Source organism: Bufo bufo, chromosome 5 (assembly GCF_905171765.1).
Source record: "Bufo bufo chromosome 5, aBufBuf1.1, whole genome shotgun sequence".
NCBI classification, from domain to species: Eukaryota; Metazoa; Chordata; class Amphibia; order Anura; family Bufonidae; genus Bufo; species Bufo bufo.
In genome coordinates, this window is record NC_053393.1 from 350,525,902 (window position 1) to 350,551,932 (window position 26,031).

A 26,031-nucleotide genomic window follows, 5' to 3' on the forward strand; every position below is an offset into this window, starting at 1 on the left:
TTTCAATTTACAATGGTTGTCCTGGAACCAATTAATATTGTAACGTAACTGACCACTTGCACAGAAGTCTTCTCGGCTGATTGTCGTTTTTTATAATGTCTCTAGCAAATTGTATTACTTTTATAGGATTTTGCTGTTATCCTTAGTTTTTGGGGTCTGGAATGTATGATCACATTTTATAACAGCAATAATACACAAGTGGAAACAGTGGAGAGTAGTATGGCATCTTCTCCATCAGTTCCACATTGGCATGATTCTCGACTCCTTAATCCTCTACTTGAAAGTTAGTCTGTTGCAATGCATACAAAAATTTCACGGAAGTAAAAAAAAAAAAAATCACACTGATCCACATTAAATACAATATTTTATTGACAAGAGTTTATATTACAATAAAGCAAATCTTTTCAACATATTGCCGTCCCATTGCAGAATAAAGATTTGGCTTTTCTGACACTAACCACTAGGTGGTGAAATATTTTGCTTCATATTAAAACTTTCCATAGAAAAATATAGCACTCACATTTACCTATTTACAAGCACTTTAACAATGTTAATATGGCAATCAAGTAAAGAAAACGTTTGTAGAGCAAGTGCTACTGACATCTTATGCATCTTCATAACAAGGCAGTTTATAAATACTGTACTCTTTCTAGTAGCTATGTCATCTCTTCATTTAACATACAGCAGTCAGGGGATGTATACTGGTGACAGATAGTTATACAAAATGGTAAAAGTGGCATTATACCATTCATAACACACTATGGACCTTAATCGCCCCATGTAACTGATCAATTAAAATATACACACAGCATTGCACATTAACATTCCCTTTCATACAATACCTGGAATAAAAAATAAGAATTTACAAGATTCACACACAAAAACAGACAAAAAATACAAAGTTGCATCATTAATGGATCCTGGGGACGCTGCCTGCAGCTCTCCAATACTTTTCATGAGGAAACCAGGAGGACATATGGGGTATCCGGGGTAAAGGCACATCACTCTGCATTCAGAGCAGGGTCTTAAAATCTAAGGCAATGGTCACTGAGAAGCAATATACTTTGGGATCATGCTGTCTTTTCTAATAGTTTAGGCACTACATCCTCCTGACTGCCATGAAAGCCTGGATATGCGATGACAAATGTTAAGTTACATATTACTGAAGCACCTTTCAATTAGAGGCGAGGATCAAGCTATGGTCAGAGGAGATATGTGTGAGGCACCATCTTCATCTAGAGCTTCCCTGGCTTCCATGGCTACTTTCTGATCGCGTGGTGCTGTATCTCTTCTTCACTATCATACTGATGTATGCCTTCATCAGCTTTGCAATATCAACCACCTTTATCAGAGGCAGAAAAGAGAATGAAATGATTAGGTTATTTCCCAATATATGGTACATGCTATATATTATATACATATAGATTGTAAGCTCTTGCGAGCAGGGCCCTGACTCCTAGTGTTTCAGTTGCATATTAGCCAGTTACTTTTGTTTTGTACATGAACCCTATGAATTTGTAAAGCGCTGCAGAATATAGTGGCGCTATATAAATAAATTTTATTATATTATTATTATTATATACATATATTATTATATGAACGGTTGTTAAATGGTATTAGTCACAAAAATATTCTACTATGAAGTGTGCTGAGCAATATTGTATATTCAATTCTCTGTTATTCATCTGATACCCGATTCACTTCCTTTGTAATCGAGGAAGCAGCGGGGAAGCTGCACGTTTTAGTGCTATCAGCAGAATACAGGAGCTGTACACAGACAAATTAGAAAGGAAAAGTACACCAAATTGCCCAGGACACTAAAGATCGCTTTACACTGCTAGACGGAGCAGCAGCCTGCTTGTCAGTGACGGAGACTGCTGCATTTACATGCTGTGATCTCCTCCACAGTATGGGAAGGAGTGATCACTAATGCCATCGCTCGCCCCCATACATAATCATTGTTTGCCAGCAGCAGAGGCTGTTTAGACACCACAATCTGCTGCCGACAGACGATTATTTAGGTGTCCACACAGAGTGTTTTGCTCGTTCTTTGGGTAATCGGCAGCACCTTTATATCGGCAGATCATTGCTACAGATAATGCTTGCTAGTGATTATCTGGTCGGTGCTCGGCCAGTGTAAAGGAGCCTTAAGTAACGGCCAGATGCACAGTCTGTAACAGCGCCTCCCACATACCATGTATCCCTTATGATACTGTTGCCTTCTCAAGGTGCATCCCTGTGGCATACATGCGCTATTCTACGCTCGTTGCCTTTCAGACATGGACATAATCTGTTCATAACATGGGAGCACAGTTAAAGATGCTTTGCCCTGCTTGGGATGCTTTAAGTAAAACCTGGTCCATAGTGACATCCCGCAGTCATCGTTACATAAACCTGAACAGGACACTGCAGCCCACCCATAACACACGGCCTGGGGTAACTCAGGCTGGGACAGAGTAAACATTTAAAAGGAAGTATAAACATCTCCATCAGAACAGGTTAAATGATGAAGTTAAAGAGAAATACATTCATGAAGAGTCAATTTTGGGTTGTGTTTCTTCATTTATTTTACTTTATAAAAATGACATTTATAGCATTGTTATGTCACTTTGTGTTACTTATGAGGTTGTAAAGGGCTGCGGGTAAAGACACTGCATTATTTTAACTCAGACAGAAAAAATGCTACGCCCCTGATGATATATAAAATGATGGCAATAGCACTGAGAATTGCAGCAAGACATTTAACATTCTGCACATTGTTCACTAGCTTCTTTAATGGGGTTTTCCCATTAGCAATATTTATCCCCTATTTTGTGGATGAGAAACCCATTATGATCACTGGAACCGCCACCAATCATGAGAACCACTCTGTTCATTTCTATGGGACTGATGGAATTACCCAAACTGTACTCAGCAGTCTTATAGACAGCGGATTGAGTGGTGGTTGCGCATGCGCAAAACCACTCTATTTAAACAAGGGACATGGAGACTGTGATTCTTATGATTGGTAGGGATCCTAGCTAGAGTTGAGCGAACACCTGGATGTTCGGGTTCGACGAGTTCGGCCGAACTTTCGAAAAATGTTCGGGTTCGGGATCCGAACTCGACCCGAACTTCATCCCGAACCCGAACCCCATAGAAGTCAATGGGGACCCGAACTTTTGGGCACTAAAAAGGCTGTAAAACACACCCGGAAAGGGCTAGAGGGCTGCAAAAGGCAGCAAAATGTAGTTAAATCCCCTGCAAACAAATGTAGATAGGGAAATGATGAGTTAACATAAAATAAATAAAAATTAAACAATATTAATTGGAGTGAGGTCCCATAGCACAGAATCAGGCTTCAAGTCACCCACCAATGGAGAAGGTCACTTACTATTATTTTGACCACAGCACCCAGACAAAGGAGAGAGGTCCCACAGCAGAGAACCAGGCATCATATCACCCACCACAGGAGTAGGCCACCATTTAGTTACTTTGACCCCTACACCCAGACGGAGGAGAGAGGTTACACAGCAGAAAATCAGGCATTTAGATCACCCACCACAGGAGTAGGCCACCATTGAATCAGACCCCGGCAACCATGTCAGATGGCACAAGCATAAGCTTTATATCAATCAGCACAGGAGAAGGCGACTTTGACAGACTTTGACCCCTACACCCGGACGGAGGAGAGAGGTTTCAAAGCAGAGAATCAGGCATTTAGATCACCCACCACAGGAGTAGGCCCCAATTTAATGGGACCCCGGCAACCATGTCAGATGGCACAACCATCAGCTTCATATCAATCAGCACAGGAGAAGGCGACTTTGAAAGACTTTGACCCCTACACCCAGACGGAGGAGAGAGGTTTCACAGCAGAGAATCAGGCATTTAGATCACCCACCACAGGAGTAGGCCCCCATTGAATCAGACCCTGGCAACCATGTCAGATGGCACAACCATCAGCTTTATATCAATCAGCACAGGAGAAGGCGACTTTGAAAGACTTTGACCCCTACACCCAGATGGAGGAGAGAGGTTTCACAGCAGAGAATCAGGCATCATATCAACCACCACAGGAGAAGCCACCATTTAGTTACTTTGACCCCTGCACCCAGGAAGAGGAGAGAGGCACCACAGCACATATTCTGGCATCATATCAGCCACCACAGGAGAAGCCACCATTGAGTTACTTTGACCCCCGCACCCAGGAAGAGGAGAGAGGCACCACAGCACATATTCTGGCATCATATCAGCCACCACAGGAGAAGCCACCATTGAGTTACTTTGACCCCCGCACCCAGGAAGAGGAGAGAGGCACCACAGCACATATTCTGGCATCATATCAGCCACCACAGGAGAAGCCACCATTGAGTTACTTTGACCCCTGCACCCAGGAAGAGGAGAGAGGCCCCACAGCACATATTCTGGCATCATATCAGCCACCACAGGAGAAGCCACCATTTAGTTACTTTGACCCCTTCACCCAAACAGAGGAGAGAGGTTCCACATCAGAGAATCAGGCATCATATCAACCACCACAGGAGTAGGCCACAATTTAATGGGACCCCGGCAACCATGTCAGATGGCACAACCATCAGCTTCATATCAATCAGCACAGGAGAAGGCGACTTTGAAAGACTTTGACCCCTACACCCAGACGGAGGAGAGAGGTTTCACAGCAGAGAATCAGGCATTTAGATCACCCACCACAGGAGTAGGCCCCCATTGAATCAGACCCTGGCAACCATGTCAGATGGCACAACCATCAGCTTTATATCAATCAGCACAGGAGAAGCCACCATTGAGTTACTTTGACCCCTGCACCCAGGAAGAGGAGAGAGGCCCCACAGCACATATTCTGGCATCATATCAGCCACCACAGGAGAAGCCACCATTGAGTTACTTTGACCCCCGCACCCAGGAAGAGGAGAGAGGCACCACAGCACATATTCTGGCATCATATCAGCCACCACAGGAGAAGCCACCATTGAGTTACTTTGACCCCTGCACCCAGGAAGAGGAGAGAGGCCCCACAGCACATATTCTGGCATCATACTAACCACCACAGGAGAAGCCACCATTGAGTTACTTTGACCCCTGCACCCAGGAAGAGGAGAGAGGCCCCACAGCACATATTCTGGCATCATATCAGCCACCACAGGAGAAGCCACCATTGAGTTACTTTGACCCCCGCACCCAGGAAGAGGAGAGAGGCACCACAGCACATATTCTGGCATCATATCAGCCACCACAGGAGAAGCCACCATTGAGTTACTTTGACCCCCGCACCCAGGAAGAGGAGAGAGGCACCACAGCACATATTCAGGCATCATATCACACACCACAGGAGAAGGCCTCTTTCAGTGATTTAGGCCTTTGGACCCAGACAGAGGAGAGAGGCACCACAGCACATATTCTGGCATCATATCAGCCACCACAGGAGAAGCCACCATTGAGTTACTTTGACCCCTGCACCCAGGAAGAGGAGAGAGGCCCCACAGCACATATTCTGGCATCATACCAGCCACCACAGGAGAAGCCACCATTGAGTTACTTTGACCCCTGCACCCAGGAAGAGGAGAGAGGCCCCACAGCACATATTCTGGCATCATACTAACCACCACAGGAGAAGCCACCATTGAGTTACTTTGACCCCTGCACCCAGGAAGAGGAGAGAGGCCCCACAGCACATATTCTGGCATCATATCAGCCACCACAGGAGAAGCCACCATTGAGTTACTTTGACCCCCGCACCCAGGAAGAGGAGAGAGGCACCACAGCACATATTCTGGCATCATATCAGCCACCACAGGAGAAGCCACCATTGAGTTACTTTGACCCCTGCACCCAGGAAGAGGAGAGAGGCCCCACAGCACATATTCTGGCATCATACTAACCACCACAGGAGAAGCCACCATTGAGTTACTTTGACCCCTGCACCCAGGAAGAGGAGAGAGGCCCCACAGCACATATTCTGGCATCATATCAGCCACCACAGGAGAAGCCACCATTGAGTTACTTTGACCCCCGCACCCAGGAAGAGGAGAGAGGCACCACAGCACATATTCTGGCATCATATCACACACCACAGGAGAAGGCCTCTTTCAGTGATTTAGGCCTTTGGACCCAGACAGAGGAGAGAGGCACCACAGCACATATTCTGGCATCATATCAGGCACCACAGGAGAAGCCACCATTGAGTTACTTTGACCCCTGCACCCAGGAAGAGGAGAGAGGCCCCACAGCACATATTCTGGCATCATATCAGCCACCACAGGAGAAGCCACCATTTAGTTACTTTGGCCCCTGCACCCAGGAAGAGGAGAGAGGCACCACAGCACATATTCTGGCATCATATCAGCCACCACAGGAGAAGCCACCATTTAGTTACTTTGACCCCTTCACCCAAACAGAGGAGAGAGGTTCCACATCAGAGAATCAGGCATCATATCAACCACCACAGGAGTAGGCCACAATTTAGTTTATTTGACCCCTGCACCCAGGAAGAGGAGAGAGGCCCCACAGCACATATTCTGGCATCATATCACACACCACAGGAGAAGGCCTCTTTCAGTGATTTAGGCCTTTGGACCCAGACAGAGGAGAGAGGTCAGAGATTAGCTTCATATCCCCCAGCACAGCAGAAGACCGCTTTATTTGACTTAGGCCTCAGCACCCAGACAGAAGACAGAGGTAGCATGGCAGAGGTTATGGCTTCATGTCACCCGTTAGTTTAACCGGCCACTTTCATCTGGTTAGGCCCCGGCGCCCAGACAGAGAAGAGTTTCATTCAACTGTGGGTTTCATAAAATTTGTATCAAATAAAGAAGTGGCCCGTAGCACAACAAGACATGTTTTAGGCAGTTAATAAGGACTACTCTGCACAAGGGAGGGACAGGTCCTGTGGGATCCATGCCTGGTTCATCTTTATGAAGGTCAGCTTGTCCACGTTGGCTGTGGACAGGCGGCTGCGCTTGTCAGTAATGACGCCCCCTGCCGTGCTGAATACGCGTTCAGATAAAACGCTGGCCGCCGGGCAGGAAAGCACCTCCAAGGCATAACATGCTAACTCTGGCCACGTGGACAATTTCGAAACCCAGTAGTTGAATGGGGCCGAACCATCCGTCAGGATGTGGAGGGGTGTGCAGACATACTGTTCAACCATGTTAGTGAAATGCTGCCTCCTGCTAACACGTTCCGTATCAGGTGTCGGTGCAGATAGCTGTGGCGTGGAGACAAAACTTTTCCACATTTCTGCCATGCTAACCCTGCCCTCAGATGAGCTGGCCGTGACACAGCTGCGTTGGCGACCTCTTGCCACTCCTCTGCCTTCACCTTCCACCTGTTCCCCTGTGACATGTGGGAATGCTCTCAAGAGCGCCTCTATCAGCGTGCGCTTGTACTCGCGCATCTTACGGTCGCGCTCCAGTTCAGGAATTAAAGTGGGCACATTGTCTTTATACCGGGGATCCAGCAGGGTGGCCACCCAGAAGTCTGCACACGTTAAAACGTGGGCAACTCTGCTGTCGTTGCGCAGGCATTGGAGCATATATTCGCTCATGTGGGCCAGGCTACCCATGGGTAAGGACAAGCTGTCCTCTGTGGGAGGCGTATCGTCATCGTCCACCGTATCCCCCCAGCCACGCACCAGTGATGGGCCTGGGCTGCCACCCCGCTGTGAACTTGCGTCATCCTCGTCCCCCTCCACCTCCTCCTCCTCATCCTCCTCCTCCTCCAGTACAGTGCCTTGGCTGGCGACTTGTGAACCTGTCCTCTGCTGCTTAAACAAACCTCCCTCTGAGCCACTTCGAACAGACTGGCCCGAAAGTGTTAGAAACGAGCCCTCATCCTCCTCCTCCTCCTCCACCTGGGCCACCTCCTCTAACATCATTGCCCTAAGTGTTTTCTCAAGGAGACATAGAAGTGGTATTGTAACGCTGATAACAGTGTCATCGCCACTGGCCATGTTGGTGGAGTACTCGAAACAGCGCAGCAGGGCACACAGGTCTCGCATGGAGGCCCAATCATTGGTGGTGAAGTGGTGCTGTTCGGCAGTACGACTGACGCGAGCGTGCTGCAGCTGAAACTCCACTATGGCCTGCTGCTGCTCGCACAGTCTCTCCAGCATGTGCAAGGTGGAGTTCCACCGGGTGGGCACGTCGCATATGAGGCGGTGAGCGGGAAGGCCGAAGTTCCGCTGTAGCGCAGACAGGTGAGCAGCGGCAGGATGTGAACGGCGGAAGCGCGCACAGACGGCCCGCACTTTATGCAGCAGCTCTGACATGTTGGGGTAGTGGTGAATGAACCTCTGCACCACCAAGTTCAGCACATGCGCCAGGCAAGGGATGTGCGTCAAACCGGCTAGTCCCAGAGCTGCCACGAGATTTCGCCCATTATCGCATACCACCAGGCCTGGCTTGAGGCCCACCGGCAGAAACCACTCGTCGGTCTGTTGTTCAATACCCCGCCACAACTCCTTTGCGCTGTGGGGCCTGTCCCCCAAACATATGAGTTTCAGAATGGCCTGTTGACGTTTACCCCGGGCTGTGCTGAAGTTGGTGGTGAAGGTGTGTGGCTGACCGGATGAGCTGGTGGAAGCAGTGGAGGAGGAAGCCGAGTAGGAGGAGGAGGCTACAGGAGGCAGAGAATGATGCCCTGCGATCCTAGGGGGCGGAAGGACGTGCGCCAAGGAACTGTCCGCCGGGGGCCCAGCCGCCACTACATTCATCCAGTGTGCAGTTAGTGAGATATAGCGTCCCTGGCCGTGCTTACTGGTCCACGTATCTGTGGTTAGGTGGACCTTGCCACAAATGGCGTTGCGCAGTGCACACTTGATTTTATCGGACACTTGCATGTGCAGGGAAGGCACGGCTGTCTTGGAGAAGTAGTGGCGGCTGGGAACCACATACTGCGGGACAGCCATGGCCATCAGCTGTTTGAAGCTGTCTGTGTCCACCAGCCGGAATGACAGCATTTCAAAGGCCAGCAGTTTAGAAATGCTGGCGTTCAGGCCAAGGGCTCGAGGGTGACTCGGGGGGAATTTGCGCTTCCTCTCTAAGGTTTGAGATATTGAGAGCTGAACGCTGCTGTGTGATATAGTGGAGACGCTAGTTGACAGTGGCGGTGGTGGTGGTGTCGGTGGCACATCCTCTGTTTGCTGCTCGGCAGGTGGCAACATTCCTCTCGAGGCGGAAGCCGAGGCAGCAGCGGTAGAGGGAGCAGGGGGAGCCTCAGCGAGTGCCTGGTTTTTAAGGTGTGTACCCCACTGCAGTTCATGCTTTGCATGTAGATGCCTGGTCATGCAGGTTGTGCTGAGGTTCAGAACGTTAATGCCTCGCCTCAGGCTCTGATGGCAGAGCGTGCAAGTCACTCGGGTCTTGTCGGTAGGACATTGTTTAAAGAAGTGCCATGCCAGGGAACTCTTTGAAGCTGCCTTTGTGGGGCTGGGTCCCTGTTGGCGATGTCCAGTAGCAGGCGAACTCTGGGGGCGGCGGCTCGTCTGCTTTGGCCCCCTGCTCCCTCTTTGGCTTCGCTGTTGTCTCGGTCTCACCACTACCTCTTCCTCTGAACTGTGAAAGTCATCGCCACGACCTTCAGTCCATGTGGGGTCTAAGACCTCATCGTCCTCTGCATCGTCTTCCACCCAGTCTCCCTCCCTGACCTCCTCCTGTTCAGTCTGCACACTGCAAAAAGACGCGGCAGTGGGCACCTGTGTTTCGTCATCATCAGAGAGTCGGTGACTCTGCTGTGGTGGTATTCCCATGTCCTCTTCATCTGGAGACATAAGTGGTTGTGCGTCAGTGCATGGTATGTCTTCCTCCACTGGGGAAGGGCTAGGTGGACGCCCCTGGGAAACCCTGGAAGCAGAGTCTTCAAACAGAAGAAGAGACTGCTGCATAACTTGTGGCTCAGACCGTTTCCCTGATATGCTTGGGGGTGATGTGACAGACTGATGGGCTTGGTTTTCAGGTGCCACCTGTGCGCTTTCCGCAGAAGACTGGGTGGAAGACCATGTGGTGAACGTGCTGGAAGCACTGTCGGCCACCCAATCGATTAATGCCTGTACCTGCTCAGGCCTTACCATCCTAAGAGCGGCATTGGGCCCCACGAGATATTGCGGTACATTCTGCCGGCTAGTTGAGGGAGTTCGTTCCCTACTGTGTGCGCCTGGGGCCGAACGGCCACGTCCTCTACCAGCAACAGAGGCTCCACGGACACCACCACGACCGCGTCCTCGTCCCTTAATAGTATTTTTCTTCATTGTTGCGATTCAACTCGCACCACAATGAAATATATTATTTTTTATAAGCAAAATCCCCTCACTGGAATACTTTCAGTCTTTTGACTGTATGGATTACAGATGGAATGACTGTTATATGTGAGTACCGCTTTCTTTGACAGATTCTAGTATGGGTACATATATGTTTTTCCAACCCCAGCACATTAGTTTGCTAATTCCAGATGTATGAAACGCAGGCCTAACTGTATCTAGTATATTGAACGCCAGATAAACTAACTTGGCCTTTTTTAAATAAATAAAAAATTCCCTCACTGGAATACTTTCAGTCTTTTGACTGTATGGATTACAGATGGAATGACTGTTATATGTGAGTACCGCTTTCTTTGACAGATTCTAGTATGGGTACATATATGTTTTCCCAACCCCAGCACATTAGTTTGCTAATTCCAGATGTATGAAACGCAGGCCTAACTGTATCTAGTATATTGAACGCCAGATAAACTAACTTGGCCTTTTTTAAATAAAATAAAAAATTCCCTCACTGGAATACTTTCAGTCTTTTGACTGTATGGATTACAGATGGAATGACTGTTATATGTGAGTACCGCTTTCTTTGACAGATTCTAGTATGGGTACATATATGTTTTCCCAACCCCAGCACATTAGTTTGCTAATTCCAGATGTATGAAACGCAGGCCTAACTGTATCTAGTATATTGAACGCCAGATAAACTAACTTGGCCTTTTTTAAATAAAAAAAAAATTCCCTCACTGGAATACTTTCAGTCTTTTGACTGTATGGATTACAGATGGAATGACTGTTATATGTGAGTACCGCTTTCTTTGACAGATTCTAGTATGGGTACATATATGTTTTCCCAACCCCAGCACATTAGTTTGCTAATTCCAGATGTATGAAACGCAGGGCTAACTGTATCTAGTATATTGAACGCCAGATAAACTAACTTGGCCTTTTTTAAATAAAAAAAAATTCCCTCACTGGAATACTTTCAGTCTTTTGACTGTATGGATTACAGATGGAATGACTGTTATATGTGAGTACCGCTTTCTTTGACAGATTCTAGTATGGGTACATATATGTTTTCCCAACCCCAGCACATTAGTTTGCTAATTCCAGATGTATGAAACGCAGGCCTAACTGTATCTAGTATATTGAACGCCAGATAAACTAACTTGGCCTTTTTTAAATAAAAAAAATTCCCTCACTGGAATACTTTCAGTCTTTTGACTGTATGGATTACAGATGGAATGACTGTTATATGTGAGTACCGCTTTCTTTGACAGATTCTAGTATGGGTACATATATGTTTTCCCAACCCCAGCACATTAGTTTGCTAATTCCAGATGTATGAAACGCAGGCCTAACTGTATCTAGTATATTGAACGCCAGATAAACTAAATTGGCCTTTTTTAAATAAAAAAAATTCCCTCACTGGAATACTTTCAGTCTTTTGACTGTATGGATTACAGATGGAATGACTGTTATATGTGAGTACCGCTTTCTTTGACAGATTCTAGTATGGGTACATATATGTTTTCCCAACCCCAGCACATTAGTTTGCTAATTCCAGATGTATGAAACGCAGGCCTAACTGTATCTAGTATATTGAACGCCAGATAAACTAACTTGGCCTTTTTTAAATAAAAAAAATCCCCTCACTGGAATACTTTCAGTCTTTTGACTGTATGGATTACAGATGGAATGACTGTTATATGTGAGTACCGCTTTCTTTGACAGATTCTAGTATGGGTACATATATGTTTTCCCAACCCCAGCACATTAGTTTGCTAATTCCAGATGTATGAAACGCAGGCCTAACTGTATCTAGTATATTGAACGCCAGATAAACTAACTTGGCCTTTTTTAAATAAAAAAAATCCCCTCACTGGAATACTTTCAGTCTTTTGACTGTATGGATTACAGATGGAATGACTGTTATATGTGAGTACCGCTTTCTTTGACAGATTCTAGTATGGGTACATATATGTTTTCCCAACCCCAGCACATTAGTTTGCTAATTCCAGATGTATGAAACGCAGGCCTAACTGTATCTAGTATATTGAACGCCAGATAAACTAACTTGGCCTTTTTTAAATAAAAAAAATTCCCTCACTGGAATACTTTCAGTCTTTTGACTGTATGAATTACAGATGGAATGACTGTTATATGTGAGTACCGCTTTCTTTGACAGATTCTAGTATGGGTACATATATGTTTTCCCAACCCCAGCACATTAGTTTGCTAATTCCAGATGTATGAAACGCAGGCCTAACTGTATCTAGTATATTGAACGCCAGATAAACTAACTTGGCCTTTTTTAAATAAAATAAAAATTCCCTCACTGGAATACTTTATGGCTTTTGACTGTATGGATTACAGATGGAATGACTGTTATATGTGAGTACCGCTTTCTTTGACAGATTCTAGTATGGGTACATATATGTTTTCCCAACCCCAGCACATTAGTTTGCTAATTCCAGATGTATGAAACGCAGGCCTAACTGTATCTAGTATATTGAACGCCAGATAAACTAACTTGGCCTTTTTTAAATAAAAAAAAAATTCCCTCACTGGAATACTTTATGGCTTTTCACTGTATGGATTACAGGTGGACTGGTATTAGTAGGGGTGACACAAGCACACCCAAGTCCCTGATGTAGGATTTCTATGGCACAGACCACTATTACAAGTGATTAATGGACGTTGGGAGAGATTGTGCTGCAGCACTAGTCCCAAGATGGCCGCCGCCTATCAGCCCAGTAACATGTGCCACAAAATGGTCTGCACAACCTTTAAAAAAAATAGCCTTGGACTGTGCTGCTAAATCGCTATTGGTCTGAATCCCAGGTGTAGATGTCTGACTTGTTTGGAGCTTTGGAATGCACACTGTGGCAGCTTCTGCTGCAGCACTACAAGTCGCAAAATGGCGGCCGGCGGTCAGCCCAGGTACATGTGGATGGAAAAATCACTCTGGCCACTCTAAAAATAGCCAATCCCTATCAAAAAAGCAGCTCAGCTGCAGTTGTTCAGATGAATCACAGGTGGAGGAGAGAAATTTGCTTCCAGTTATTCAATTATCCCTGCCTATTCTCGCCCTAGCATCAGCTGCGTCTATCCCTGTTCTATTCACATCGGGAGTGAGCACGTCCCGACGTGCGCACAAGCTTATAAAGAGGCTGAGTCACATGCTGCACTTGGCCAATCACAGCCTTGCCAATAGTAGGCATGGCTGCGATGGCATCTTAGGGCAAGTAGTATGATGCATGTTGATTGGCTGCTTTGCAGCCTTTCAAAATGCGCCAAAATACATGCCGAACGACGAACCCGAACTTTTACGAAAAAGTTCGGGTTCGGGTCCGTGTCACGAACACCCCAAAATTCGGTACGGACCCGAACTATGCTCGAACTGTTCGCTCAACACTAATCCTAGCATTTGGACATTACTTATCAAACACTTATCACCTATCCTATGCATAGGTTATTAGTTGTCATTCTGGGATAACCCCTGTAATCAAGTATGCTGACAAAGTGACAGTCTGTAATCTGTTGCTAAAGAGCAGCTGACAACATTTTAAATGTGATACAGCAAATTTTATTGAGACTGAACCTACATATAAAGAAAAATATGATAATTGTGGCTATATTGAATGTGGCTTTTAGTATACAGGGTTTACTTACCGCACTAGTTTCGAACAGAAGCTCCCGCTCATCCACAACTATCTTGTAAGTGTTGGCTAATGGAGCACCAAAAGAAAGGATATGTTCATAGTGAAATACTTCCAAAGGTCTTCCTTCTCCTCTTTTGTACACCGAAACAGATTCAACACTCACACCTAACCACAGTTCTTGAGGAAATCCACCTTCTTTGCACTGTAGACCAAGCAAACACCCAAAAGTTGTTAGAACTGAGTAAGAATCTGTATATATGATGGTAAAGAAACACTTATTGCAAGTTATTTGATGTGAACTTATCATGTCATGTCTATCTAGCATACCACTAAAAAGTACCAAACATCTAATCTGAAACTGCGATAAATACAGTTTTCTTACCTCAACATCAAACAGCGTTGATCCATAACCAGGCCATTCTTTTATCAGGCCCATGTATTTGGTTATGCATTGCTCTGGAGTCATTCCCTGTAGTTTCTTCCATTTATCAATAATATTGGTCCTGGTTGACATCACCTCTTCTTTAACCCACATATCCAACATTTGGTCATCTTCTGCCTTCTGTTTACTCACAGAGCCACTTCTGAAGCTTCTTCTTAAGGTACCTTCCAAGAAACTAGACCTCTTCCTTTCACATCGTTCTGTTGGTGTGGACACTTTGGTGGACTGAGAAATTCGTGACTTTAGTCTCTGAATAGGGTAAAACTGTTCCATCTCTGGTACAGCTGTGTGTGGGCTGTGGTCTCCTTGGGAATACTGCAATCTTAAAGCTGCTAGAACCTGTAGAGTTTCTTCAGGTGCTGGATAGTGGCTCCTAATAACTGCTTCATGTGCCTGAGAAAAAGTATAACGTTATGTAGAATTAGATATTTGTGCTGTGCGTTACGTGCAGTTTTGTTTTAAAGTTTTTCCTACTGTAAAATAAATAAAAGTAAAAAAGTGGGAGGCAAGGTGTTTTTTTTATACATTACTCTTACCTGTTCGAACATAAATGCGTATTCAACACTGTCCCTTGGTACATGTTCAGTGTCTAAGAAGCAATACAGCTTAAAGTAGAACTTCCATTGTCTGTCTCCTGTTTCCGCACTTGCTCTAAGCCTTTGAAAGACAAAACATTGTATAAGATTTTCTACTTAATCCCTGACAAATTCCTGTAGAGATTAATATGTACATGATCTAATAGCTCAAATGACAGCTATATTAAAACATCAATGCTTTTTACTTTAAAAAGTTTAAAGGAGAAGTTAAAGTGGTTGTCCAGTGGGATTACATGTTTAATATATGGCCTAGAGTTCACCAATCCCCTTTCTGCTGCTGTTTTGACGCTTGCCCCTGCTTTCCACAGAAAAATGCCAGGAGATTCCTGATCAGCTAGTTACTGATCAATTAATGGCTGAGGCAGGTCATTGCTGATGCCATTTATTAGCTAAGCAGGCATCTCCTCCCATTTCCTGTGATTCAAGACAGAATCAGGAAGTTGATGGTTGATGTTACTTGTCCCACCCCAGGAGTCTAGGGCAAAGTCTACCTTGTGTCTTCTAGTAACCAGAGAAGCCATTTGTAGCAGCATGGGCCATAATATATCATGATTATTCCTTATAACTTAATGACTTGGATTCAACTGGTTCAACTGTTTAGTGACAAAAGGTGGTGAAGGAGATACTGTATGTGGTTTATATATATTATGTCTAAGTATTATATTAAATTGTCACATATGGACTGTGGGAAAAATAAGAGTCTAATGGAAAACACATCTGCATGCAATGTAATGATTTGAGCTACTTTTTGATTTTACGATTCACAATCACTAGTTAATGGCGAGCATGTGAAACCTACTTTTCAAATTTAGCCAGTACATCTGCCACAACAGCTCTGCTTTCAATGGCTTTTTCTGTAACCCCATCGTACTCGAAGAGGGCAAACATATTTCTGCTATCTTCCATGGCCAGGCCTCGGATCAACTTCTCTACAACCTACAAAGAGAAAATTGGTTTACTCATGAATGATATGTAAAGGCCTGACACGACACAATGTAAAGGCCTGACATGACACAATGTAGCAAGCGATTGTTGGGAAGGAAGCAATTACATGCAGTGATCTCCATCACAGTATGGGAAGGAGCGATCACTAATGCCATCATTCGTCCCCATACAGAATCATTGTTTGTAAGCAGCTGAGTGTTGATGATCTGCTGCCAGCAAATTATGATTTCGGTGACAGCACCAACGATCTATTATCTGATGAACGATAGTCATTAATTGGGTAATCAGCAACACAGGCAGATTATCGCCAACAAGCAGCCATATGAACGCTCGTTAGCGATAATCTGCCTGAAAATCAGGCTATGTGATTGGTCCTTCAGTTTTTGGTGTGTAGACATTTCAAGGTACGGTAGTATTAAACGTCACCCGCTAAAAACATTGGGTAACCATATCACTTGTAGTTGTGCCCAGTCTGTAGAACAAGAGCTGCTCATTGCATCGGCTCACCATTCTGGCTACCAGAGGGAGACACAGAATTGGTATATGGACATGGTTGTCCAGGTGGAAATTCCCTTTAAGGCATCTTTCTCACTAGCGTTTTTGCTAGGGTTCAGCACAAACGCTTCCGTTACTGATAATACAACCATCTGCATCCGTTATGAACGGATCCGGTTGTATTATCTTTAACATAGCCAAGACGGATCCGTCATGAACTCCATTGAAAGTCAATGGGGGACGGATCCGTTTTCTATTGTGGCAAATTGTGTCAGAGAAAACTAATAAGTCCCCATTGACTTGTATTGTGGGTCATGCCAGATCCGTCTTGCTCCGCATTCCAGGATGGAAAGAAAACTACAACATGTTGCAGTTTGCTCTCCGGTCTGGGAACGCATCTAAACGGAATGGAATGCATTTTGGAGCATTCCGTTCTGTTCAGTTCAGTTTTGTCCCCATTGACAGTGAATGGGGGCAAAACTGAGGCGTTTTTTTCCGGTATTGAGACCCTATGAAGGATCTCAATACTGGAAAACTAAAACTCTAGTGTGAAAGTAGTCTAAGAAGGAAATAAAGTTATCAGTCATGTAACCAAATGATTACTTTAATTTCTCAAAGGGCCTATGAAAAATAAAAATCAGTTGGTCATTGAGGAAGACTTGTCCAATTTTGATTTCTACTAGTTTTTGTAAACCTTCCTCACCCTGTATTAGACCACCCATGTTAAGGTCTCACCTCGCCAGCTGTGGTATGAGAAGTGATAGTGATCTTGCAAGCTCCTCCACCATGGCAGTATACTGTGGTTGTAATTTCCTGCCTCTTCATTAAAGCTTCAATTTCATCTCGAGATGGCACAAACTCCCTGCATTTGGTTCTTTTCAATGATTCATAGATAAATAGAGCATACTTTTCCATCTCTGAACCTTGAAACTGTTCTCGTATTCTAGGAAGGTAAAATAACAAAATACATACAAAGCATTAGCTGGTTTACTTGCAAGATAAATCTTATGAAAAGTTATAAAACATTGAAATAGATGCAGATGAACTAAGCCAAAGTCCAGCCTGAAAATATTGCCTTTACTGTGCACCATAACTAGAGCAACTAACTCATATACACTATTTCTCCACAGACCATTGATACCAAACATATCCTCATTTGCTACCACAAATCGCAATACAATTTGAAAGCAATTAACCACTTCACATCCGGGCCATTTACCCCCTTCCTGACCAGGCTTAATTTTGCAAATCTGACATGTGTCACTTTATGTGGTAATAACTCTGGAACGCTTTTACTTATCCAAGTCATTCTGAGATTGTTTTCTCATGACAAATTTTACTTCATCACAGTGGTAAATTTGAGTCGATATATTTCACCTTTTATTTATAAAATATTCCAAAATTTACCCAAAATTTTGAAGAATTCGCAATTTTCATAATTTCTATTTCTCTGCTTTTAAAACAGAAAATGATACCTCATAAAATATTTATTACTTAACATTCCCCATATGTCTACTTTATGTTGTCATCATTTTGTAAATGTAATTTTATTTTTTTAGGACGTTAGAAGGCTTAGAATTTTAGAAGCTTAAATTCTTAAAATTTTTAAGAAAATTTCCAAAACCCACTTTTTAAGGACCAGTTCAGGTCTAAAGTCACTTTCTGGGGCTTACATAGTGAAAACCACCCAAAATTACCCCATTGTAGAAACTACACCCCTAAAGTTACTCAAAAATGATTTTACAAACTTTGTTAACCCTTTAGGTGTTCCACAAGAATTAAAGGAAAATGGAGATGGCATTTCTAAATATCACTTTTTTGGCAGATTTTCCATTTGAATAAATTTTTTTCTTTAACACATTGAGGGTTAACAGCCAAACAAAACTCAATATTTATTACCCTGATTCTGCAGTTTACATAAACACCCCACATATGGTCGTAAACTGATGTAAGGGCACACGGCAGGGCGCAGAAGAAAAGGAGCGCCGTATGGTTTTTGGAAGGCAGATTTTGCTGAACTTGTTTTTAGATGCCATGTCCCATTTGAAGCCCCCCTGATGCACCCTTACAGTAGAAACTCCCAAAAAGTGACCCCATTTTGGATACTAGGGGATAAGGGGCCAGTTTTATTTGTACTATTTTGGGGTACATATGATTTTTAAATGCTCTATATTAGTTTTTTTGTGAGGCAAGGTAACAAAAAAATTGCTGTTTTGGCACTGTTTTTATTTTTTACAACATTCATCTGACAGGGTAGATCATGTGCTATTTTTGTAGAGTAGGTTGTTACAGACGCAATGATTTCAAATATGTCTACTTTCTTTGTTTGCTTCAGTTTTACATTTTTTTTTTCAAAAATGCTTTATTATGTTTTTGTGTCACCATTTTCTGAACGCCATATTTTTTTTATTTTTTTGCCGATCGTCTTGTGCAGGGGCTCTTTTTTTGCAAGAAGAGTTGATGTTTTTATTGGTACATTTTTTGGGTACATATGATTTTTTGATCATTCATTATTGCACTTTATGGGGCAAGGTGACCAAACAATTGGTTGTTTTAGCACAGTTTTTATTTATTTATTTTTACAGCGTTCACCTGAGGGGTTAGGTCATGTGACACTTTAATAGAGCAGATCGTTATGGACGTGGCAATACCTAATATGTATACTTTTTCTTATTTATTTAAGTTTTACACATTAATAGCATTTTTTAAACCAAAAAAAAAGATGTTTTAGTGTCTCCATAGTCTGAGTGCCATAGCTTTTTTATTTTTTGACCGATTGTCTTAGTTAGGGTCTCATTTTTTGCAGGATGAGGTTACAATTTGATTGGTACTATTTTGGGGGGCATAAGCCTTTTTAATCGCTTGGTGTTGCACTTAATGTGATGTTAGGTGACAAAAAATGGCTTTTTTTGGCACTGTTTTTATAGAATTTTTTTTGACGGTGTTCACCTGAGGGGTTAGGTCATGAGATATTTTTATAGAGCTGGTTGTTACGGACGTGGCAATACCAAATATGTATACTTTTTTTCATTTATTTCACTTTAACACAATAATAGCATTTTTGAAACAAATAAATTATGTTTTAATGTCTCCATGTTCTGAGAGCAATAGTTTATTTTATTTTTTGAGCGATTTTCTTATGTAGGGGCTCATTTCTTGTGGGATGAGGTGACTGTTTTATTTGTACCATTGTGTGGGACATACGCCTTTTTGATAACTTGCTGATATAGTAGCCCCAGTTACAGTGGAAATACAGCCCCCAGAGAGGCTGTACAGCAGAACACAACGATGTACAGGCTTAGTGCAGGGCTGATCGTGGTCTGTGAAAAACCTGACAGCTCCTGCACTCTCCCTATATAGCGCTTCCTGATCTGTATACAGGCATATCGCTCCCTGAGCGCTATGTATACAGCGATCTAGAAGGCAGAGACACCTGGGCACTGTCCCTGCCTTCTCTCTGGGGTGGCCTGCTGTCACTGACAGCAGCCCCCTGCTCGCTAGCTGCACAATTAGCGTGCAGCTGCCATCTCTGAATGGACGTTCCAGAACGTCCATTCAGAGATAAACATCCACCCATAGGACGCTTATATACTATGGACGGATGTGAAGTGGTTAAAACATCCTAAGACCCTTAAAAGGGGGTGATCCAGTTTTTTTTATTTTTTTTATTTGCCCTCAGCCAGTGGTACCTGCTGAGAAATCCATACTCATCTGCTCCCTGCTGCTCCATTCTATCTCTGTGGCTCTCTGCCTTTCTTCACTGAACTTCTGGTCCCTGTCTGTTAACTTCTGCATGGACAGGGACACGTGCAGCATTGCAGCCAACGATTGTCTCTGCAGTGACATGTCCCCAAGAGACACATCAGTGCTGTGTCACAAGCTGCTTAGGGACACGTCACAGCGGAGATAGACAGGGACTGAAAGTCCAGTGAACACAGCCCTGGACCCAACGAGCTAGAGTGGAGCAGTGAGATGTAGGCGAGTATGGATTTCTCCACCAGGTACCGATAGCAGTGGAGAAAAAAAAAAAAGTGAACCCCTTTAATAGTGCCCACCTTTTATGAGTCTTATCTACCAGTCTTATGTCATGGACCCAAATCATGTGAATCTTAACTTATCTAAGGAAATCTTTCCATTATTTGAGATAGTTTTATTTGAAATGGAATACAGCACATTCGGACAGTTCTAGGAAGAGTCTTGGTTGTTCCAAACGTCTTCCATTTAAGAACAATGTGCTCTTGGAGACTTTCAGTGTATCAGAATTTTTTTTGTACCCTTTTCCAGATCTAACCCTAACCCAATCATGTCTCTGATCTCTACAGTCTTTTTCTCCTTATGGCTTGGTTTTTCTCTCATATGCAATGCAAGCTGTGAGACGTTATATAGACAGGGGTGCATCTTTCAAAATCATGTTCAGTCAACTGATATAACCACAGGTTGACTCCAATCAAGATTGATCAACAGAAATGAGAGGCCCCCAGAGCTAAATTTGAAGTGTCATAGCAAGGGGGTCTGAATACTTACATCCATGCAAAATTTTAGTATTTCCTTTTTAAATAAATTTACAAACATTTCTAAAATGTTGTTTTAATATTTTTATTCAGGGGAAAACGTGATTTTCTTAAAATTTTTGCCACAACATAACCAAATGTGAAAAAAGTGAAGGGGTCTGAAGACTTTTCGAAATGCACTGTGTATTAATACATATATTTTGTGTGTGTATAATATATATACTGTATATATATATATATATATATATATATATATATATAAAATTAATTTTTTAAATGTGTAAGGGCTAAATAAAATATGTAATTTAAATAGTACTTATATAACAACTAAAGTTCTATCTCACCTCTTCAGATGAAATTTGAGATACTTTAGAATGCTGCGACTAGGTGGAAAGGTACAGCTCAGACAAGTGAGTATCTGCCAATGATACAGGTTGCCAATGCTGCCAGGATGGAGAGATTTGTTGGTCTGTTTAATCAGCTGACAGTATAGCTCATCTCTCAATGGTCGCAAGTCATGACCAGTCTGAAGAATACCCTGAAATATTGGGACAGGATCAGGGAGAGACTCAAGCTGCTGCAAAGAATTGAAAATCTTCATGGCTTCATCCTGGAGTGTCGTATAGCCTTTGTCTTTTAACACTATAACAAGAAATGAAATGGGTAATTAATTCCTAAACATATCTCATAATATTAAGATCATAATGGAATCTGATTAAATCAACATAAAGTGCTCTGCTGACAATGATAATTGCTTAAGAGGGTTGATATTACTACAAATATAGCTAGTATCTGACTGCATTATCAGTGTAAGGGCTCAATGCACGGGCACTGTCCGTGGGGCTGGCGCATGGGGATCGCAGACCTATTCACTTGAATAGGTCCACGAACCTTCCGTTCTGCAAAAAGATAGAGCAAGTTCTATCTTTTTGCGGTGCGGAAGCACGGAACGGAACCCCAGAAAGCACTCCTTAGTGTTTCCGTAGTGTTCCGTTCTTCCATTCCGCATCTCTCGGATTTGATGCGGAATGACCACAGAACAGTGCCCGTGTATTGCGGATCCGCAAATGTGGTCCGCAATATGGCAACGGGCATCACACGTTCGAGTGAACGAGCCCTAATGAAGAAGAGAATTATCACACTGGAATGTAGTCCTGAGCCAACTAAAATCAAACTTTGAAGGAAATGTGTCATCAGAAAATCACCTATTGTTTGAATCACGTTTTTATATTAAACATATTTTTATAAATATTTGGTGATTTATTTATTTTTTCCACGTCACAATCTATAATTTTTAAATGTATATAATCCATATCTAAATGCAATTTTCACACTGGCCACTAGGTCCTATTCTGTACAGGTAACCTTTCAGAAGTCCATATCATTATCACCACAGGCAGAATTACAATGACAAGTAACACCTCTATAGGCCTCATGCACACTAACGTTGTTTGTTTCCGTTCCGTTTTTTGTGTGGATAGGATGCGGACCCATTCATTTCAATGGCCCCGCAAAAAAATAGAACATGTCCTATTCTTGTCCGTTTTAGGCATTGTTACAATGGATCCGCAAAATAAAAAATAAAAAAACAGCATACGGATGTCATCCGTTTTTTTTTTTTTCGGACCGCAAAACACATACGGTCTTGTGCAAGTAGCCAATAGATAAGCCATAGGTGATATCACAGCTGATCAGCTCACTTCTCTGTATATGCTCTCAAAAGACAGGAAATCTTAACATACAGTGTAAAAATTGCTGTGTTCATTTTTTTTTAAGCATATATGGTGACATGGAAAAATGTAAAAAAAAAACTCACATAAAAACATGATTTAAACAATAGGCCATCTTCTGATGACACATTCCCTTTAACTTGGCTGTCACCCAACATATTGGCTTTATACCATGTGTGACCCTGATGGTAGAAAGCCATATTTCATTTTCTAGAGCTATCCTTTAACTGAGAATTTAGTAAGTCAGTGCTTACAGTATCAGCACCTTTGCATTAATAGCATTATAATGCACTGAACTGGATACACTATGCAATTTTTCAGTAAAAAATTTGGTAAAATACATTCATTTTATTCATTGGCAAATTTGGACCAAGGGTGGTCTCAGTGAAAGAAGGACTGCGTGTGTAGGACCGCCCACTGGACTCCTAAACATAGAATATGCACAGAAATAAATAAAAATACAAATGATACTGGATCTTTCTACACAAAACTATATATCAATCTGCTCAGCTTCTCTTGCTCTATAACATGCTATTTGCAGATGAGGCACAATATTCAATGTGACAGATCCACTTTAACATATATACAGAGATACGAAATAACGTACAGTTTAAGTTGATGTCTCCATATGGCAGTGGAAGCAGTGGAGAATGCAAGGGGTGATGAGTATAACGAAGGATTGGGTTTCTTCTGTATATCTGCTCTGTGACTTCATTATTTAGGCAGTTTTCCTTAAAAAAATACAAAGTTGTGGTTATTATGTGGTTAGTTACTGTGGTTCATTAATGGCGCCCAGGCCATACTAGTTGAAAGCGCACCACTGGCTTTACAGCAACCAGTTTATTGTATTGGATGCTCACCTTGATATCCTGTATGAGCTGCTGTGTTGGGGTGTCTATAGGCGCCTTAGTGTCAATCACATTCTGGATAGCACTGGCCCACCTTGTAGCTTCATTCAATAGCTTTGTGTAAAGGCGATAACAGTGCTTGCGTCCATACACTATCACGTTCCAGTATCCTGATTAACAAATTGATGTCCATGAATATATGGAATATTGACTTTTCAGGTTTTCAAACATCCAAGAGCATATTTAAAAGCAAAAGTTAATTACCAGTTTCTTTAAAGATTTTCTCTTCCGGCTGTACCACAGAACATAGGCTGTTAAGAACCAGGGTGCCCAGTTTAATGGCATTTTTCTCAGAGTTCTTGTAATAATCTAGTGAATTGTGGGTAAGGACAAACCAACGTTTCTTTAGCTTCAATGAAGACATCTTAGAGCTATTTTTCACTTCCTTGTGCAACCAGCCTATAATATAAAAAGATATACGGTAATATTAATTCTGATGCTATTTTTTCTGATAATGAAATAAATCATGGTTATATTATGCTTTGAGAAATTTTCAAGGTAAAAACAAGTAAAAGCCATAGATGCCATACATCCATTCTGAACAACTTGTGGGCGAGCCATAATAATAATTCCTTCTTTTGGGCCCATTTGAGGGCTTTTCTGGGATTACTAAAAGATATTCTCATGTAGTTGCGTTCCTCATGTACATCTTCCCCATGCTTTTCTCTTTTTCAATTTGGACTCTCTGGATCTGTTTTCACCATGTAGAGTACATCCTGTATGTAGCACTTCCTGTTGCTGTATCCAACCAAACCCATAATGCACTTCTCCTTTCCTGCTGCAGCTCCTCCCACCCAGCTAGTTACATAGACACTCCCCTATCACTGCCCCTATTACTGCTTTAACACAGAATAGAATATAGGAGCAATAAAGATAAAAAAAAATACATTACATAATTACAACTACCTTCAGAAATGATCATTTTAAAGGATGTTGATGCAAACCCAAAAAACCTTTTAAGTCAACTTGGTCGGACCCAGTTTAGGGATAAATCTTTTTGGTTTCTGGTATATTTTCTCAAAATGATAGTATACGTACGTAACTAAAAAGAGATAAGAGTAGGTCCCCAGCCGATGATGAAGGGGCTGGAGAAAAGAAGGTATTTATTTGTCTGGTTGATTTCTGCTCAAATGTTTTTGAGGTTTTTAAAGGTTTAGTGGCCCTTTAAAGTGCATGTTACATGTCTACATATCAACCATCATATGCAAGGATTGCAAAAATATCAGTCAGATATCCGTAATTTATTCTTTTTTTACACAACTGCAATAGGAAGAGCTCTGAAAATAACGTAAATACCGCTGGGAGAATCTGAAGGGTTATTACTGGTACTGCAAATAAAGGGTATTCATTGCATAATGGAATATTGTCCAGTTTTTGTACCTTACTTACCTCATTCAGTAGTAGCCTTCATTTTTTTGCTTCCAAAGAATAGAAATCAGTCCTGGTCATGTGCTGGATACATGCGTGTTCATCTCTTTACAAGACAGTGCTGTACTGTAGTTGTAACACGGCATGCGTCTGTGTGCCCATCATATGACCGGACCAATTTGTATGGACTGGGAGCAAACAAAGAAGTAAGAAGAGATCTTGAAAACCACAAGGAATTGAAACGGAAAGTATATTAGATAATTGTGCAACTTTCCATTACACAATAAGCTTTATTTGCAAAAAAACTGAATTAAATTTGAAATTCCCAGAATTTGACTGGTAACTCATTTTAGTAAGTCTCTCATGATAGGGGATAAATGTTTGATCATGAAATGGAGATCCTGGAGTCCCTCAAGCGAAATAATTGGTGGTGCCCATGTGTGACCATTTGCTCTATTCACTTTTATGGGATTGACGGAAATAATGCGAGCGCTGTGCTTGGCAGTGATTGGAGCTTCTGGTCATGCACCCACCCCTCCATTCTCATATGGGACTCCGTGATTCCTGTTTTTGGGATCCCTAGGGGTCCAAGTGGTCAGGCGCTTATGTCCTATACGTGTTTGTAGTGGGAAAATATGTTGAAGGCCCACTCACATGGGCATATAATGAGCCCATAATGAGCACCGACCGATGATATAGCAAGTCGATCACTACTCACTTTTTTTAATTTAAACTGTTAAATCATTTTACGTATGTTCAGACAAATGATCGTTCATACGATATTTTGTCCCTATAAAGTTTTTGCTGTGCTGGGGAGTGCCGTTGGAACACAATAATTTTTGTGTGAGCATGTAAGATGTCAACAACAGGGTGTGCTTATGTTTTGGAGCGCCTACCCCACACGGCGGTATGTTTACTAGTGACAGACGCCCTTTATTAGGAATGTGTCATCAGAAAATTACCTATTGGTTAAATCACATTTTTATTTAGAATTTTTTTTTTTTTCCATGACACTATCTATATTTAAAAAATGTATATAATGCTCCAGTTTTCACACTGTCTACTAGGCCTAAAGATGTTACCGTAATACCTCCTGTCTTTTCAGAGCAGCTACATGGGCCATAG

At 42.6% G+C, this 26,031-nt stretch overlaps 1 protein-coding gene across 1 annotated transcript in view; it reads right to left on the bottom strand.

The window, feature by feature from the left end:
- Positions 1–351: 351 nt before the first annotated feature.
- MYO10 (myosin X) overlaps positions 352–26,031 on the bottom strand; it is a 256,328-nt gene continuing 230,648 nt past the window's right edge. Inside the window, exons 32-41 of the mRNA XM_040431698.1 lie at positions 23,743–23,937; positions 23,491–23,648; positions 23,238–23,361; positions 21,245–21,542; positions 17,125–17,332; positions 15,749–15,885; positions 14,890–15,010; positions 14,294–14,746; positions 13,922–14,113; positions 352–1,342 (exon numbers count right to left, since the gene is read on the bottom strand). Coding sequence (XP_040287632.1) covers positions 1,232–1,342; positions 13,922–14,113; positions 14,294–14,746; positions 14,890–15,010; positions 15,749–15,885; positions 17,125–17,332; positions 21,245–21,542; positions 23,238–23,361; positions 23,491–23,648; positions 23,743–23,937 — 1,997 coding nt within the window. The 3' untranslated portion in view covers positions 352–1,231. The remainder of the gene's footprint in view (positions 1,343–13,921; positions 14,114–14,293; positions 14,747–14,889; positions 15,011–15,748; positions 15,886–17,124; positions 17,333–21,244; positions 21,543–23,237; positions 23,362–23,490; positions 23,649–23,742; positions 23,938–26,031) is intronic.